This window comes from Bos javanicus, chromosome 29 (genome assembly GCF_032452875.1).
Source record: "Bos javanicus breed banteng chromosome 29, ARS-OSU_banteng_1.0, whole genome shotgun sequence".
NCBI lineage: Eukaryota > Metazoa > Chordata > Mammalia > Artiodactyla > Bovidae > Bos > Bos javanicus.
Window position 1 is genome coordinate 43,343,831 of NC_083896.1, and position 19,132 is coordinate 43,362,962.

Genomic DNA, 19,132 nt, shown 5'->3' on the forward strand with positions numbered 1-19,132 from the left:
ACTTCCCTGGTGGCCCAGCCAGCAGCTAAGATGCTGCACTTCCAATCCCTGGGTTCCATCCCTAGTCAGAGAACTAGATCCCGCATGCTGCAATTAAGACCCAGCACAGCCAAATAAATAGGTAGTTAAAAAATAATAATAATAAAGCACAACCATCTCGGTCTGATACACTCAACTCACATCCTCTAGACTCTGCACTTGGGCCGTTTTCCTGGCGAGAAAGCCCTAGCCTTTCCTTTACCTCCACAAATCTCACTCAGCCATCCTTCAAGATCTAGCCAAGTTCTACCTCCTCCATGAAGCCTTCTCTGACCATGAGGGTTAATAATCATAGTAGCATTTATTGATCACTTAGAATAGTGCCTGGCACATCGTAAAGTGAAAGTGTTAATCGATCAGTCATGTTCAAGTCTTTGAGACTCCATGGACTGTAGCCCGCCAGGCTCCTCTGTTGATGGAATTTTCCAGGCAAGAATACCAGAGTGGGTAGCCATTCCTTTCTCCAGGGGATCTTCCAGAGTCAGGGACTGAACCCCAGTCTCCTGCATTACAGGCAAATTCTTTACCATCTGAGCCATGCGGGAAGACCTAAGGGTTTCCATTTGTTTTGTTCAGACACTAAGTTGTGTGTGACTCTTGTGTATGACTTGCAACCCCATGGACTGCAGCATGTCAGGCTTCCCTGTCCTTCACCATCTCCTGGAGTTTGCTCAAACTCATGTCCATTGAGTCAGCGACATCATATTTCCATGTATTCACTTATTTAGTCCTCACAACAACACGACCTCCATTTCACAGAGTAGAACACTGAAAAACAATGGGATTCAGCAACTTGTCCAGGTTCACACAGCCAGCAGTTAGCAAACCCGAGATTAAACCCAGCAGCCCGTGCTCTTAACCATTCCACCCTAGGAGGCTCTCCTTGGGAACACCTCCCTCATCTCTGGGCTCTTACAGCAGTCGCTCCCCACCCAGCTCTCTCAGCTGTCCATCGCTTTCTGCCTGGAGCTGTCTCCAACAGCAGAAGCTGTCAGCACCACAGGTATTAGATGCTAGAGCTGACAGAGTGATTCCACATATGTGACCTCATTTACTCAACTTGCATACACGCAGGTCTTGACCGCCTCCCCCAAAGGCATAAATGGTATTGTCTTGGCTAACATGAATTCAGGATTCCAGCAGATTCATTATCAAGGACAGTGATGAAGACCAGAACCAAAGAAAAGAAACAGTGCTGAGCAGCCACAACCGACATGATAACAGTTATACATTAAAAACTGTTATTTTCTCATAGGGGAGCCTCTCACACCCAACCCAGAATCCACTCTCTGTTAGTGACACACAATTCTAACATGCTGGGAATGCTGATTTCCAAGTTCACAAACAGAGAGGGGTGGGGGGTGGTTGCTCCCTGACAACTCCTCCAAAGGGCGGAGGTGGAAAAACTAGAAAAAGCCAACATAAGAACACCAAAGTACAGCAGTCTGGCATCACTTCAGGCAGGCATATACCTCAACAAAGGAAGCCCTGAGTGACAGTCCGGGGCAAATACCTGAGGGGAACCACGACAGCCTGAATCTTCCGGAAAAGGCTAAATCACCTTCCAAATGTGCTTAGGCAGGCAGGGAGGTGTGCAACATATTTTTTAAAGATTTCCATCTGAAATGTTGTAAATGGTGGTGAGTTGCGTATTTTAATGGGATAATGCCCCTCCTTTTCAGGAGGAGTTCCTCCCTGAGGGCTCCAGAAGGCTGAGAGTTTACCGATCCATTTCCACTGCCCTCTCTCAGTGGCAGAACAGCCCGCCGATAAAGATGGGAACACCCTCATCACGCACTGGCTGAAAGAAGAAGCTGTAGCCCAAGGAATCCGGGGTCATTACTGGTTTCGGATGAAACACTTGTCCCGAAGCACCTCCAATAAACCAAACACAGGTCATCCAATAAACCAAACGCAGGTCGTCCACGACACAGCTGACTGACCGCCTCTCCTTTTCAGAGGCAGCGTGGAGAAGGTGGGACCCCTCAGAGTCAGCTCAGGTTCAGATCCCAGCTCTTAATCTCAAAGGGCGGTCATGCCTTCAACATACCCAGCAGACGCCCACTAGCTGTGAGGCCCTGCTCTCTCCTCCCTTGACTGTGTGATCCGATATCCTTTCTGTTCTAACTGCTCCCTCCCAGTGTCTGCGGCCGCTGTTTTCCCTCCTCCTCCCAAATGAGCCCCCTGACATCTCTTTACCTCCTCCTTGGCCACTTCATCTGACCCTAAAGTTTCCAATACACTCTCCACACATGCGGCTCCCAGGTCTCCACTTGCAGCCCCACCTTCAACTCAAAACTCTGGTCTCACATTTCCGACTGCCAGGACACCTCTGTCTAGGAACAGCAAGACAGGGCTGTGATCTATGGCTCAAACCTGCTCCCTCTCCCAACTTTTCCCTCCCCTGTCACCCCCACCACCATCCTTCTAACCAAGCAAACCTGAAACCTCACCACCTCTGCCCGTCCATGTGGGAAAGGCAGAGTGCTACGCTTCAGTCTCCGCCACGGCTCTCAGCCACAATGCTGCCGCGGCCACAGCTGCCACCACCCTTCCTCGCCACTCCCCAAGACAGCCAAGGTTCAGGGCATCAATGTCTCTTTCCTGAACTTTCTCCCACTGATTCCTCCACCACATGACTGCCCTCCATACTGCATCTTACCCTTCACTCCCAGCTTCCAAAACACCATTCTTATTCACACACCTGCTCAAAAGTATTTTGTGGCTCCATTTACCAATACTCTACACACAGCATCCAATACACATTAGTTGAATGATTTAAGTCAAAACCTGGGGAATTTCCTGGTGGTTCAGTGGTTAGGACTCAGTGCTTTCACTGCTTGGGGGGCCTGGGTTTGACTCCTGGTCAGAGACCTAAGATCCTGCAAGCTGTGAGGTGGGGGAAAACAAACAACCAAAAAACAACCCCAAGACCTGGCCTCAAGCTGCTTCCCCTGCTTTAGATCTCACTGTCTTCCCTTCACTCTTTGGTGTCCCTGTATGGCCATGATGTGCGCTTCCCCCTTCTACACCATTGTTCTTACTAGCTCCTTTGCTTGGTGGGACCTCCCCAAACCAAGTTTACTGATCAGCATTCAAGACCAGTCTTAAATAGTATGCCTTTTATTACTGATCCCCCAACTTGGCTTCCCAGGTGTTGCAAATGGTAAAGAATCCAACTGCCAATGTAGAAGACCCAAGAGATGAGGGTTCTGTCTCTGGGTCAGGAAAATTCCCTGGAGAAGGAAATGAAAACCCACTCCAGTATTTCTTGCCTGGAAAATTCCATGGACAGAGGAGCCTGGTGGGCTATACCGCATGGGGTTGCAAAGAGTCAGACTGAGCATGTATGCACACACAACTTGTAAACTCTCCCCTTCTTCAAAATCCCAAGAGTACTCTGTTTATAATAATACTATAATTTATACCACTAGGCTTCCCTGGTGGCTTAGTTGGTAAAGAATCTGCCTGCAACGCAGGAGACCCAGGTTCAATCCCTGGGTTGAGAAGATCCCTGGAGAAGGAAATGGCAACCTACTCCAGTACTCTTGCCTGGAGAATCCCATGGACAGAGGGGCCGGGCAGGCTACAGTCCATGGAATCATAAAAAGTCGGACACAACTGTGTGACTTTCACTTCACTTTACACCACTAATTACATACCAGACACTTGTTTAATTCACACAACAAACTTGTGAGATAACCATGCTTGTTCCCATTCTGCAGGTCAGGAAAAACCAGTCTGAAGGTTAGGTATTCATGTGACTCACAGGGCTAGTGAGTAGAGAAGTCAGATTTAAACCCAGATCTGACCCTCAGGAGACAGAGCTTCACTGTCACTAAGCTGCACTGCCTCACTGCATCTTGCTGCACATGGTATGCTGTTTGCTTGCTGTTATTTCTCGACACCTTCTATGTGCCGGGCACTATTCTAAGCATTTTAAATGAATTAGCTTATTTAATTCCCATAACAACTCTGTAAGGTAGGCAGTATTGCTGTCCCATTTTACAGACAAGGAAACCGGGCAGAAAGAGCTTAAGCCCAAGGTCACTGCCCAGCCAGCCCAACTACAGAATCTGTGCTCTTAACTACACACTGCCTGCTTTTTATCTGCTTCCTCAGTTAAGCAGGCAACTCCCAGAGCAGAGTCTCCTCCACGTCTGACTCACCTACAGCCCCCAACACAAAGTTTGTCACAAAGGCGGCCTTGACAATAACCTGCTGAACTAAACTGCCAACAAACCTACCAAATACACGAGACCCATGCATCTATCTTCCTGTTAACACACGCATCACCGCTGGTTTCATTTCTCTCCCAAGTGAGGTACACACCACACCCCTGACACACCATCATATGCCTCTGTGTCCCCACTCCACTCGAGGTATTCCATGCATACTGGCACACTCTTCTTCCTTGATCACTTTTCAGCTCTTTCTCCCCACACATGAAGGACATGAGGAGGAATTCCCATGAAAATCAATGCAAAATCCCAGTCTACTTGATCCCCACTTTGGCAGACAGTCAGCAGGAATACAAACACTCAGTGACTCATACTTAGTTAGCCCTGTCTTCAATCACCTGTGGCCAGAACCCCAGAGAAAAGAAGCAGATTTCCTAGCATGGAAGTTCTCAGACAATGGGCAGGCCCAGACCCAGGAAGGCAGGAGGGGTGCGGGTGGGAGCTGTCCAAAGGATCCACCAACTAGCTGAAGGCAGATTGGTATGTCTTACACATAAAGCTAAAACTATTTTTTCTAATGTATATTTGATTAACCACAATGGCAAATGTAACATCAAAGCCATGTAAAAGCTTTCCTGAATTCACAGTAGCTTTGAGTCATCTATTTTCACAATAAACAGATATAAAAATAACTACTATTTGGAAGGGGTACTGTGAATTACTGACTTTTAAAAATGTCTTCAATCTCAGAAAAAGTTGGGGATCACTCAAAGCAGATAAGAATGAAGTAACTGTAATTTCCAGAGAGGCTTGAAGATGCTGGCCCTGATCAGGAGCCAGACCTGTTCCCCTTAAAATCTTCCAACCCCAAACCCAATACCCAAGGGGAAGCAGCTCATTCCTTTCCTCCTTGGCTGGATAAGAATGTACTAGATGAAGTGTAATGAGCACAGGATATTACAAAACCTACCCAGGAAATAAGGAACAAATGTAAAGGGAGGGAATGAGGTCATGGGTAGGAGGAGAAGCAGTGGAGCTGTCACTGAGCCTGTCGTCGCTAGATGTAAGCAGAGTTTATCAGCGTTGACAACCACCATGCCCACAACACAGAGCTGAAAACAGACACATACATAGTTCCACATACACATACAGCCTTCCCCAAGCCTAACAAGTATTCTATCAAATACTTGTTAACATCTATTCAGTCACTGAAGAAATGTTTACCAAACACCTACTAAGTGCCAAATACCATACTAGGTGCAGGGAATTCACAGATGAACATCTCTACCTTTTTATCTCAAAGAACAACTCCCTCAATGGATATCTCACGAACACACACACACACCCACAGTGGGTTAGATACACAGCTGCCTCTCCCAGCTCCAACAGAGCTGACACAAACATTTAACTGATAGACATCCAATATATATACACATGATACAACCACCACATCACACACAGGTACCCAAACACATCTCAGACACACAAGCACACAACACACATTCCAAAGCACACATTTCGTACGGCTCACTGGGAGCCTCTGGCCGATGAATGCTTTCAGGGAATGAATACAAGGACTCTGGCTGCATTTTTCATACACCCAGGCCACTTCTGCCACAGTGAGATCATGGACCAGTGGCTGCTGTGTAGCTCAAATTTCCCTTCCATGTAGTCAGAAGGGTGTGGTTCAGGGACTTCCCTGGCAGTGCAGTGGCTACGACTCTGAGCGTCCACTGCAGCAGGCTCAGGTTCAATCCCTGGTTGGGGAATGAAGATCCCACACGCTGCTGCATGGTGCAGCCAAAAAAATCATCTCTAAAAAATAATTTTTTAAAAAATAGCATGTTTCATGCTATTTTCTTAAGAAGGCTTGGAGGGGAGAGATCATAGGGACCAGAGAATCAAGTTACAGGTCATGAAAGATTCCTCATGAAGTCCAGTGTCTTACTGAGGTCTCCCATGGAAACACACGCACAGGGATACCTACACATGCAGCCACGCCCTTACACTCACATACTACTTACTCTACTAGGCACGGGACTTTATTTGCCAACAGACCATTCGCACATGATACTCACACCGCCAGACTCCCGCACCTCTGCATGCAAGCAAACACACACAGACACACAATTTCACAGTTTAGGGAGCACCTGCACTCCTTGGAGAAAAGGCGAGAAGGTGCCAGATTGACTTAATACACACAGTTCCTGAAGATACATCCCACCACCAAGAGCCACTGAAAACCTCCCTTATGTACTCCTCTACCACAACTGCAGATATACAGTCAGAATACTGGGCAAAGTACAGGCCTTCACCTGCAAACGTGGGCTACTCCTGTGGCTGTCCCCAGGTCCTGGGCAGGAGGACACTACCCGCAAAGCAGTCCCAGGGCCACACTAGTCTGTGGGCACACACACTCCTCAAAGACCCTACCTCTTGAGGGTAGACACACCCACAATGCTAAGCAGCCCACAGCTCCTAGGGGGACTGAAGGAAAGGACTGCACACCTCCGCTCCAAACGGCTGCCACACACCAGGGAGGAAGGAAGTGCCTATGCCCAGGCTCCAAACTGATGGGGAACCTCTCCCCTACTCCCCAGCCAGACCAAAGTGCCAACAGGGGCCTCAAAATCCCTCCCTCGCCCACTCCCTTAAACCTCACCTCACCCCAGGCCCAGCTCAGCCATCCTCGACCTTGTCCCCCCACCTTGCTCATCAAGGCCTCTTGCATCCCGGGTACTGGTAGAAACACCCCTTCCAGTCCTGATTTCATACCCAGTTCCAGAGTCCTCACCAGTCCTCTCCAGCCCCCCAATCTCCCTTCCACACCCCACGCTTGCAAGGGCTCCGACGTTCAAAACCAGCCTCCGCTTGCAGTCTCTCATCCGGAAGAGACGACCAGCCATTTTTTTCCCCCCTCATCAAAATCGTCGACTCTAGTCACCAACCCTGAGAGGCCTCAGCCACCCTCTCCCTCGAGCTTCATTCACTCAGAAAACACTCGCTTCCCGCCCTCCTGGCGCGTGCAGTCACCGCCTGACAATCACCACCCACCCTCGAACGCGCCGTGGGCTCTTCTCCCAGCGCCCAACGGTCTCCCGTCCGGGCCCTCAGGCGCGGGTCCAGTCGGGGCCTCTCAGGCAGGGCTTCCCACCCGCGTGCGGACCCTCAGATTGTGGCCCCGCCCACTCGTACCAACCACGCCCCCTTCTCCTAGGCCCCGCCCTCCCCGGCCCTCCCCACAGCGCTCGAAGGCCCCTCCCTCACTCACTCTCACAGGGCCGCCCCCCAACCTACCCACCGCCAAGAGTTAGGGTAGGGCCGCCCCCCAACCACCGTCCCTACTCACAAGGCCCCGCCCACACAGAGCTCTTCCACCGGCCCTCGCGGGCGCCTCACAGTCGGTCACCCATCTTCTCGCTAGTTGGCTCTCACTACACAGTCCTACCCACAGGTCGCCACGGAACCCTCCCTGGGGATACGGAGAGGCGCCCCGGATGGGCTCACGAGGCCGCGCCCACACAGGCCACGCCCACACAGGCCGCGCCCACACCGGGCCTGCCGTCAGGTCACGCCCACCCGGGGCACCCCGCCGCCTGTCCTGCTCCCTGGCTGACCACGTGCGCCCTCTCCTTGAGACAGGGGTCCTCACACGCCCCTCACAACTCGCGTGCTGGTACACACACCCGCCCTTGTGCCGGAGCCCGCGGACCGCAGGTGCCCCCCACAGGCCTGGATCCCGGGCAACCCTCCCATCCCTTACTCCCGCGTCCAGGCGCCCAGCGGCGGCTCCCCCGGGCTCACCTTCGCTGCAGAACTTGCCGCCGAAGCCCGTGTGGCTGCAGTCGCAGCCCACCTCGCCGGGGGCCAGCACGGTGCAGAGGCCGCCATTGGCACAGGGGTTGCGCGCGGGGGCGCAAAGGGGGTCGGCGGCGGCGCCGCGCAGGCCCTGGCTGCCCAGCAGCGCGGGGGGCCGCTCGCCCAGCTTCAGGTTGGCCAGGAGGCCGCGGAAGGGCGGCTCGTACTTGACGGTGCTGAGCGTGAGCGCCGAGAGTCGCACGTCGGGGGGGATGCCTCCCACGAACAGGTCGCTGGCCACCTGCATCTCGCGCCGCTTCGAGCGCACCTCGGCGGCGCGGGCCTCGCCGTCCACCGCCAGGGCGGTGCGGCGCGCGTCGCGGGTCAGCAGCACCATGTGCCAGCGGTCGTCGGCCACCGGCGTGTCCAGCTGCAGCGTGGCGGGCTCGGCGCACGAGAGCGTGAAGCGCAACCGCAGGCGCCCGTCCACCAGCAATAGCTCCAGGAAGTCGCAGTCGCCGCCGTCGTCCAGGTAGAGCAGCAGCGCGCGCGTGGCGTTGGTGCGCAGGCTGAAGCTGAGCTCGCCGCTGCTCGCCGCGCCGGCCCAGCGCGCGTAGCGAGCCCACTGCCCGGGGCCGCCGCCGAACTCCAGGCCGCCCGCACCTGCCGCGAGCGTCAGCAGCAGCAGCAGCGGCAGCGACGGCGGCCGCCACCGGTTCCCGAGCGCCATGCCTCCGGCGGCCCCGGCCCCGCCCGGCCCCCGGACCCGCTCAGGCTTCAGAGCCGCGGGTGCATGGGGCAGGGAGGGGGCCGGGCGCCCCCCGCGCCGAGCGGGGCTCCCTCGCCGGCTCACAGTGCCATGGACCCGGCCGCAGGACGAGGTGCGCAGAGGCCCAGATGCCGGCTTCCCCCGGGCGGGAGCAGAGGCGCCCCTCCCCCGTTGCGGGCTCCGACAGAAGATGGGGGAGGGAGGCCTGCGGGGAAACGGAGAGGAAAGGGTTACTGAGGAGCTCGGAGGAGGGGAGGCGTCGTCGGTGTCTGGCTCCCCCTTCACACTAGCAAGAGATGAACTGTTTCCCTTTAGAACTGGAGGAGCCACCTTGACCTGGAGAGGGTCTCGCCACGAGGATGGGAATACTCGGGACCCAGCACTTGGGGGTGGGGTGGAGAGAGAAGGAGCGGAGATAACACCCTCTAGGGGCATCATCTAGGGTTTAAGATGCAAACAGGTAGGGAGGTGACACCTTAGAGTCCAGGAGGAGCCCAGTCCAGATGCCCTCACCCTCGCCTCCTATCAGGACCAGGGGCAGCTCCTGTGGGTGAGGCCTAGAGACTCCTCCAGCTGCTGACCACAGCTCCTTCCTCTTTGAGCTACCCAAGCTCTGTGCATGGTCCCACCACCTGCCATGGGCTCTCTCTCATCAGTTCCTGATGCTGGATAATGAAGTTGCTAAATAATTCATTGGGATTAATTAAATGCCAATTCGTCGATGGTATCCCTGAGTAACCTGGCTGGGAAGGAGGCAAGGGAGAGAAGCCAGCCAGGACCCAGACTTCCAGACCCCAAGCCCTCTCCTTCCATGCGAGGACTCAGGCACCTGATTCTGTGTCTACAATTCCCCCAAAACCACAATCACCCCCTTTCTGGGCCCCAACACCCTGCTCACCAGCCTGGGTCCTTCCTGAACCTAAATGTCTGTCACCCTCAAGCTCCAGCTCCCAGGCTTCAGCCTGGGACCTAGGCTGATACTTGGGCCTTCACTTCACCCCTGGGTTCCAGCCTCCTACCCATCCAGGGCTGGGGGAGCCACCAGGAGGCAGACAGCCTCATTTGCATAAAATTGCCTTTCTGAAATGATTACCCTTGTAACTGGCTGTCAGAGAGCAATTTATACCCCACGACAGGGAGGGGAATTTGCATCTCGTTAAACTCCGAGTCGTAATTATTTATATCCAACAACCCTCCTGAATATTGCATTGATTTTATTTTGGGGAGGGAGGAAGGGAAAGAGGTGGGGTGAAGCCTGAGAAAGAAACAGAGACGGGCCAGAGTTTAGGAAGAGACAGGGAAAGATTGAAGGGCAGGGGGGAGAGGAAGAAGAGAAATCGCATGAAAGAGAAGAATAATGGATGAGAGAGAAGGCCTGATGGGGAGAAAAAAGAGCGAGAAGATAGAGAAAATTAAATTCCAAATTCTGACAGCATTTATCAATGCCCTGGATGCTGAGCAGTTTTACAAATGTCATTTTACTTAATCAGTCTGAGAGGTCCCATTATTCCCATTAACGACTGGGGAATCCCACATATTAAAGTCTAGGGACTTGCCCAAGGTAGCACAGCAAGTCAGTGGGGAACTGGGACTTAGATCCATGTGTCTCTGACTCCAGCATGACAAAGGGCAGGGCAGCCACAGGTGTAGTTCAGAGAGGTGTAAGCCAAGAGAAGAGAAGACGGATCCTTGGAGAGAGAGAGAAGGTTGGATGGATGTGTTTCCTCCCTCCATGGGAGGAAGCTAGGGGTATGAAGGGAGAGAGAAAGCTAAAGCCCCCCCCAACCCCCACAAAAAGCCAGGTGAAGGATGAGCAAAGAGTTGGGGGACAGGATGGTTGGAGTGATATGTATGCAGAAAGAAGATGAGTCAGAGACAGCCTCAGGTGGCTGGCAGTAGAGTTTGAGGAGCCACCTCTAAGAGACCCTCAAATCCAGCTCTCAGGTCCTTCCATCTGGCTCCTGACTCCCTCCTCCCCAACCCTACAGGCTCCAAGAGGGTCTCAAGAGTCCTGCCCCAGCCCGCCTCCAAGGACTGCCCCTTCCCAGACAAGAAGGGAGGCGGTCCAGGCAGGCAACCCCCTCTCTCTCCAAACACTGTCGCTGGTTATATATAGCTTTGCCACTGCCTCTCTTCATTGGGTAATAGAGATAATTAACATGCGCGGGCTAATTAGCCAATCAAATTAAATGCAGCACCTGCTCCCAGCCTGATTGACGCCCTTACCTCCCCCCACCCCGCCCCCCCCCCGCGCCAACACACACACACACACACACACACACACACACGCACCCTCACCCCAGCCCAGAGCAGGGGAAAAGGACCCTCAGGCTTGGGGAAGGGAAAGACTAAACCCCCTCTTCTTCAGAAGGAGCAGCCAGAGACCCCCCGCAGAGGCGCAGCTCCAGACGCCAGAGAATGGCATCCTCCCGCCCTCCCCAACCACCCCCCCAGGGTCTCAGTCTGGCCTGGCCTCTCTTCCAGCCCCCACCCCCACTTCCGGACACTATTTTGGGGAGGGAATTAATTAGCTATCGATTTCTGCTGGCAGAAGGAATAGGATTTCGTGCTGCTGTCCAGTCTGCCTCGGCCTCAGGGATAAGGAAGGGGATTCGTTCCCCGGCCCCGCCCCCCAACCCAGTGCCTCTGCTCACATCCCCCACCCTCTCCAGAGCGGCAGAGGGGTCCCTGCTGACAGAGCCTAGGGGCAGGGTCTCCCTAGTTCAGGAAGTTGGCGGAGGACAGGAAGTGAAGGATGGCGGAGAAGGCCTCCAGAGACTGGAAGGCAGCCGCCTGGGTCCTAAAAATCAGAGGAATGTTACCTGTTTGGGGGATGGAAGTGGCGGCCGCCAGAGAAGGCAATGGCAACCCACTCCAGTACTCTTGCTGGGAAAATCCCATGGGCAGAGGAGCCTGGTAGGCTGCAGTCCATGGGGTCGCTAAGAGTCGGACACGACTGAGAGACTTCACTTTCACTTTTCATTTTGACTTTTCACTTTCTTGCATTGGAGAAGGAAATGGCAGCCCACTCCAGTGTTCTTGCCTGGAGAATCCCAGGGACGGGGGAGCCTGGTGGGCTGCCGTCTGTGGGGTTGCACAGAGTCAGACACGACTGAAGCGACTTAGCAGCAGCAGCAGCAGCAGTGGAAGTGACAAAGTGGGGAAGAGTCCAGGGGATGACTCTACAGGTCTTTGTGTGCCCAGATGTGGAGGGAGAGTGTGGCAAGGGAGCGGGTGCTGTGGGCAGGCAGGTGCCTGGCAGCGGCTGTGGGGGCAGAACCCGGGCTTCTGCGGTGCCCCCGGGAGGGGCCGGGGCAGGGGCTGGGCCTGCGGCCCCTCAAGGCTCATTACTCATTCTTCCCACAGCCCGCAGCTCTGCAGCACAGGCCAGCCTGGCTCAGCGCCGGGGCACAGGGGCTGCAGGGCTGGCCGGGAGGAAGCCCCCGCCTTCCCTGTGTCCTCTCTCCAGAGACCACTGGGGCAGCTTCAGGCTTGCAAGGCAAAGATAACCCCAAGAGAAGCGTGAGCTAAGCAGACACCTGAGTCCTTCCATCCCACTCCGCCCTAGAGTACCTGCTGCTCTTCACCACCCCTGTGCCCTCCCTTCAGCCTCCTCCAGTCCAGGACCAAGCTTCTGCCTCCAACCCACCCTTCCTCCCCGGACACAGGGGCTTCCTGCTAACCTAAGATGCTCCATCCTTCTTCAACTCCTGGCATGCAGCTCTCCTCCCCGTGGGCCAGGGCCAGGGCCAGGGCCAGGGCCTTGCACAGCTACATCAAGTAAACAGTCCCTGGAGTTGAGCACGGCCCTTCCCCCACACTCATGCCTTGCAGTGGAAGCCCCCCAGCACTGCAGTGTCCATGCTCTGCTCCCCAAGATCAATGCTTCTCCAGTGCCCACTGCCAGACTAGAGACACTGACCGGAGCAGCCTTGGGATATCCTGCCTGCCGAGTGACATCAGTGTAGCATACACCGCCAGCCACTGCTGGCCCAGGGCCACGGCTCCTCCAGGGAACAGACCTCTCCCCTGCCATCTGGGATTTGCCGCCCAGTCAGCTCCCTAGCACCCCCTACCCACGGATGGACTCTGCAGCCTTGAGTCAGTGGTGATGGGAACTAGATGGGTTGGGGGTGGGGTGACTCAGCGGCTCTCAGGACCTCAGCCCACTCTCAGCCCCACAGAGTCCTGTCCCACAGATTCTTTCTGGGCCCTGACAGCCTCCTCCTCATCTTCCCACGACCAGACCAGTGGCAGCGTGGCATCTGGGCTGTGACTCTGGAGCTTTCCACTGCGCATCATGTGCCAGGCTGGACCACCACAGCATTGTCTATGCTAGGAGGTGGTTTATTTACCCCAGGCTTACAAACAGGGACCCTGAGCTTCAAACGATGGATTCATTTCCCCAAGCCCAAGAGCAGGTGAGGGGTCAGCTGGCTCCAACACCTGTGGCCTTTCTTCTACCCTGCACCGGCCACAGGCCACAGGGCGGTGTCACGCTCAGAGAGCTCACCCTTCTCTGACTTGACCTTCGCTGGGGCCCTGCCCTCTCCAGACAACCCAGACTCTGAGTCTGCCCCAGGGGGGCCAAAAGACACAGACCGCAGAGCTCGTAGAGTTCACCCTTCAAGTCCCAGAGAGGAGCAACCACGCCCTAGGCCCATGGGGAAGAGCAAGACTAAAATCAAGGTCACTGGACTTCCAGTCCAGACGCTTCCCATGTACCCACTATTCCACTCCCGGGCCTTCCAGTCTGACCAAAATCCTCCACCCCCACACCACCAGCACAAACTGAATGAACGGATGTGAATTTCAGGGTTAGACTGTCTGTACCCGCTCCAGCAGAGCCCCTGTCTAGAGGTGTTCTCCCGGCATCCACTCAGCCCCTTCTCTGATGTCTACACCACACACACCCACACACACACACACACCTCCAGCCATGGGAATGCCAGCCTTTCTCTGGCTCTCCTCTCCTCAAGCCAGCTCTCTCGAGCGCCAGCTGGGAGTGTGACAGCAGGGGCCTCCCCCAGGCATCAGGGAGGAAGAGCTGGGTTTGCACACATTCTGGTGGCCCCAGAAGGCAGCCTGTGGACAGGTGGGAGAGTGTGTGTTATGGGGAGGGAATTTTTGGCTCAAGCGAAAGAGAAACTTGCCGGCAATCTAGAGCAGCCAACAGTGGAGTAGGTTGCCTCCGGTCGGGGGGAGGGGTGAGTTCCCCGTCTGTGGGGGTGTGTGAGCTGAGGAAGGGTGACTAAGGCTCAGAGATGTTCAGCAGGGGGCTCCTGAATCACAGGGGAGGGGGCATCAGACAGCTCGAGCTCTGAGGGCCCTTTCAATGGCAGAAGGTGTATTTTGAAGGGTCCTCTCTCCTCCCTAAAACCTCAGGCAGGATCAGTAAGCAAAGAATAAGTCCCACCCCCTCTCCCTGCTCCCTCCTTCCAGCTCTGATGACCTAGAAGTGACAAGGGAAGACCTCCGGCAAGTCCACGGTCAGACACATCTCGGCAGGGGGCAAAATCAAAACCGAGAAAGTGCAGGGATTAGGGGCGCTGACTCAGGAGCCTGGGTTCATGCCAGCTCTACTCCTTTCTAGCTGTGTGACCTTGGACAAGCTGCTTAGCTTCTCTGGGCCTCAGTTGCCTTATGTGTAAAGTAGAGATTTTAGTAGTGTTTTCAAAAGTGAATTGATATATGTAAAGCACTTGAAACAGTGCCTAGTAGAGACTAACATGGAGAAGTAGGTGTTGTATTAATAATCACTTTAAAAACTCCTCGTCTCAGCGTTTTACAGTGTGCAAAACTCCATGTGTTTCTCGTTTCCTTTGATTCTCACCATGGCGGGATGAGAGAAGCCAGGCAGACCTTAGAACTGCCCCCCTTTTGCAAATGGGGAAACCGACACTCAGAGAAGAGGAGGGGCCACTGAGCGGCCATCTCTATGGGACAGGATTCTGCGGGAGAAGGGAGGGTGGAGATCCTGAGAGCAGTTGAGTCACCCCTACCCCCACCTCCCAGCTCCCATCCCCACTGGCTCAAGGCTGCAGTCCCCCTGTGGCTAGTGGGTGCTAGGGCGCTGACCGAAGGCAGACTCCACAAGGTCACACAGCTTGTCAGGGCAGAGCTGGGACTAGGATTGTGCCCCCTGGACCCTTCCCCACACTTCCGGGCACTTCTTCCTACCTAGGAAGGTGGGAAAGAGAAGAATGGGTCTGGAGACCAGCAGAGGTCCCAGAGCAGCACGGCTGGGAGTGGGTGTGTGTGTGCGAGGGTCCCCCTGAGCAGGTGTTCATGTACATGGAGAGAAGCCTAAAAGGGTCTGGGCACCAGAGTGGCAGCTCACGATGTGCATGACAAGGCAGTTGCCAGGTGTGTGGGTCTGAGGAGGTGGGTGGGCTGGGGACTGAGGTGCAAATGAATGACTTGACACACTGGGGGCAGAGCGAGGTGTTTGAGGTAGGCAGTGAAAGGCGTGAGCTCACCCCCATGCCCACCCCGTGCTGTGCACAGCTGAGGGATGATGCCCGGGGGGGTACATCCCAGCAATTCGGAGGGGACAGATGGCTTCCAGGGGTGGCCTTGTGAGTAAGCAGGAGGTGCCTGGGAACGTTCCTAACAGTGCCCATGACAGGCGTATGTGTGCACGCGGAACATCGTGATGAACGTGGAAATAGCCGCCATTTACTGGGGGCAGGACAAACACATCAGACAAAGTTCACAGAGTGCTCAACACAGAGCCGGGCTCATTGCAGGGACAGTGTGCCTACTCCAAAGCCTTGGCGATACCACGGGTTCGATTCCAGGCCACCACGATAAAGCGAATATTGCGATAAAGGAAGTCACACGAATTTTTTGTTTCCCAGTCACACTGTACGGTAGCCTATGATCCTACAGTCCCATGTGTGACAGCATCGTGTCTAAAAAAGCAATGTACATACCTTTATTTTAAAATACTTTATTGCTAAAATACACTAACCGTCATCTGACAATGAAGGGTTGCCACAAACCTTCACTTTGCAAAAAACAATTATCTGTGAAGCGAAATAAAACAAAGAATGCCTGTGAATACAGTCATTGTTGTTATTATTGTCATCATGATCATCTGGCCTACTCCTCGAAAGAACCCCATGAGGTAGGTGGGGACCCCCCCATTTTACAGATGAGGAAACTGAGGCTCACGGAGGGGCAGAGCTGAGTCCAGGCGGCCTCTCTCTGACCCCACCCCACCGTGGCGGCAGCAGAGAGGGCTCTGGAAGGAGCGAGGATGGGCAAGGTGCTATGCACGTGCCAGATTGATTGCTGATTGAGTCTCTGAGGGCTGCAGCCCTGTGGGCGTGGACGGGCCCAGGCCAGGGGCCGCCTGGGCAGATGAGCGGCCAGGCAGGTGGAGCGGGCTCACTGTCGGGTGCGGTGTCCCCGTGGGGGCCGAGAATGAATGGATAGTTTGGCACCAGGTGGAGGTAGGGCCCCACACGTGAGGATTAGTGCTGGGGGCAGGGGGCCCAGAAATGGGAAGGTTCTGAGGAAGACAGGTGTGGCTGAGCACTGGGTCAGACCTGAAGGGGCTGTGGTCACGCGCCTGAAAGCCTGGGGCAAAGTGCTTAGGACATAGAAGAGAATGTGGTGCTTGATGATGGGGGGGGCGGTGCTCTGTGAGGAGAGGGTGTGTCTCAGGGAGTGAAGGTCTGTTGGAAGAGTACAGGTGCACCTGAGACGGCTGTACGAATCTGAGGTGGTGCCTGGCTGGACGGAGCGGGGGGTGCGTGCATCTGAGGGAGAGAGCTGACAGCATGGCACTGAGGCTCTGGGGGCACGTGGGGGCCCCGAGGGTGTCACAGCAGAGCAGGGCACCCGGGGGAGGTCTCTGAGGCAGGCAGCGAGGTGGCTGTTTCTCTGGGCGGGGAGTGTAGGCCGTGTGCTGCTAGGAGGTGTATTGTGTATGCAAGTGTAAGTGCCTGTGTAGGTGTGTGTCTGGGTGGATGTCACCGAGCATACGTATCCGTGTCAAGCTGTCTGTGTCACTGGCAAGGGCGGGCAGGAGAGGGTAGCTGGATAGAGACTGGAGGCCTGGAGGGGAAAGAGATCCCCACCATCCCCTCTCGAACCCAGCCCCCTCCTCTCAGGAACTCAGAGTGTGGACTCAACCCAGGTTGAGAAGCCAGCAGAGGCCTGGGCTCCTGGAGAGAAATCCCCAGCCACGCTGTGACCGCCCGCCTGGCCTCTGCCTGCCGGTCAGTCCTGCCCGCCGGTCAGTCCTGCCCACCCCTGTGGATCTGAGGCCACAATGGATCTGAGAATACCTCCTCTAGCAGGAATGAAGGAACCTCCCCAGCCAGACCCTTCTCCCCTGGCCCCTAGAAAGATCCAGCCCAGCCTCGGATTCCAGCATTCCTGGAGGCAGGAGGAGCTAGGTACCTGAGTGGCCAAAGCCCCACAAAACAGACGGCCTTACGGTGAACAGATCACAGATCAGCCGACCTCCCTCCTCTCTTTCCTCCTCTCTCCTCCTTCTCTCTTTCTACTTCTCTAGCAGAAGATAGAGAATGCAAGGCCCAGGAGTCTACCCTGCCCCAAAAGGAATACCTAGACACTGGCAACGTGGACAAGAGGGAGGGGCAGAAATGAATGACCCCACCCCCCAGCACAGAAAAAGCCAGAAGTGTTTGGAAGCCTTGAGGCAGTCAAGAGGACTGGAGACCCGAGACCCACACCCTAAGACGGATTTCATCACTCGCCGGGTCTGGACAGCTCCCCCCTTCACCTCCAGGCACCAAGAGGGAGTCCCCTCCCAGCCCTTGCTGGTTCAACGAGGCACTGAATTCCTTCACCTAGGACGCAGGTGGGGCTGGAGAGTAGAGATGACAACAGCCCCCCAAAGCCAGTTTTGCCTCCAAGGGCCCATCAAGGCTTCAAGGGCTCACACCCCAGCCCAAAGAACCCAGAGCAGAGAGATGGCTCCTTGACTGGGGAGGAGGCTGGGACGTGAGGAATGGTCCCTTCCTCTTTGGGGGTGGGGAGCAAGCCCAGGGCCCTGCAGCTTCCTCTCCCTGCAGCACTGTCTGCCCATAACCCTGTCGCCGCCCCCAGCGCGTTCCCACCCCAGCACAGCCCCCTCCTACTGATTTCCCAGTCTCCCTCTCTCATCATCCCCAACCTTCCCCCGCAAGCTTCCGCTCCTATCCCTCAGGCCCCCCATCTTTCCCGGCTCTCCACCAGCACATACCCATCTCTGCCTGGAGCACCTTGGCCCCTTCCCCTCTGGTCCCTCCCAATAACCTCCTCTCCCCTTGGCTCCCATCCCTCAGGAAAGCCTGGTCCTCCGTGGTGCCCCCCAGTATGGAGCTCTTGGCCTGGCCCTGTGCTCCCTGCCTTTCCACTTCACTCCTTTCCCCTCCCCAGCCCCCTCTCCCCCCACCACCAAGCCCAGTTCCTCGCTGATCTCTCCCCTACAGACCCTTCAGAGCACAACAGCTCCCCATTCCCTCTGGACGAGCACTGCTTCCAGCCCTTGGGGCTAGCAGAGGCTGGGGACCCCCGCTTCAGAGCCTCCCTCACAAGCCCTCCGGATGCACCTTCTTCTCGCCCCATTCCTTCTTCAGTGACCATCCCTCCCACTCCCCTCCATTCACCCCAGCTCGGGGCCAGTGCCCCTTCCACAGGGAGCCTCCTATCCCCAACCCCCCCAGCCGCTTAGCCGCCTCGCTGTCACCCAGCCAGCCCTCTCAGCGCGGCAGCGCCCCCGCCCCCCAATCCATCCTTCCTGCCTCCCCCGCCCCTCCAATCGTTCCCCTCCCCCGATCGGCTCCCGCCCCCCGCCCGTCTCCGCCGCAGCCCCCCCCCTCACCCCGTACCTGGTTCTGGGGGCGCCAGGAGGAGGGTGGGGATCAGAACCCCGGGGCCGCCCCGTCTCCGGCGGTTGGCAGAACCAGGGCCAGCAGCGTCGGCCGCCTCGCGCCTCTCTCGCTCCCTGCCACGTCCCCGCCCGCCTGCCGGTCCACCCGCCCCGCCGCGGTGCCGCTCAGAGGAGGATGCTCCGCGAGTCAGGGCGGCTGCTCCCGCCGCCGCATCCCTGCAACACCGACTGACGGCAGCATCAGCACCAGTGCCCGCCCCCCGGGAGCGCGCATTGGATCACGCCGCGCTAACGGACGAGCGGCGCAGCCAATGCGAAGGCGCAGAGGCCGCCGGTGCCAGCCGCGGCTCCACAGGCCCACCTCCTTCCCCGGCGAGGAACCCAGGCGTTCCAGCCTCAGGGCATCCGAGTTCTTTCCCGCTTCTCGAGGTCCTTAGCCCTGGCGCCTGAGCCCCGAAGCCGAGCAGACATCCGAAACCAGCCCCAATGACTTTT

The 19,132-nt window shown here is 56.1% G+C and overlaps 1 protein-coding gene across 13 annotated transcripts in view; it reads right to left on the reverse strand.

The window, feature by feature from the left end:
- NRXN2 (neurexin 2) overlaps positions 1-18,778 on the reverse strand; it is a 110,535-nt gene extending 91,757 nt beyond the window's left edge. For 4 of the 13 annotated variants that reach the window (XM_061406832.1, XM_061406831.1, XM_061406830.1 and 1 more), the window contains exons 1-2: positions 11,610-11,723; positions 8,025-8,992 (exon numbers count right to left, since the gene is read on the reverse strand). In XM_061406832.1, the coding sequence (XP_061262816.1) occupies positions 8,025-8,992; positions 11,610-11,719 (1,078 nt within the window). In that variant the 5' untranslated portion in view covers positions 11,720-11,723. Of the gene's footprint in view, positions 1-7,274; positions 7,359-8,024; positions 8,993-11,609; positions 11,729-18,635 lie in introns of those variants that run through there. The other 9 variants (XM_061406836.1, XM_061406837.1, XM_061406835.1 and 6 more) reach the window with 6 other exon arrangements.
- Positions 18,779-19,132: the final 354 nt, after the last annotated feature.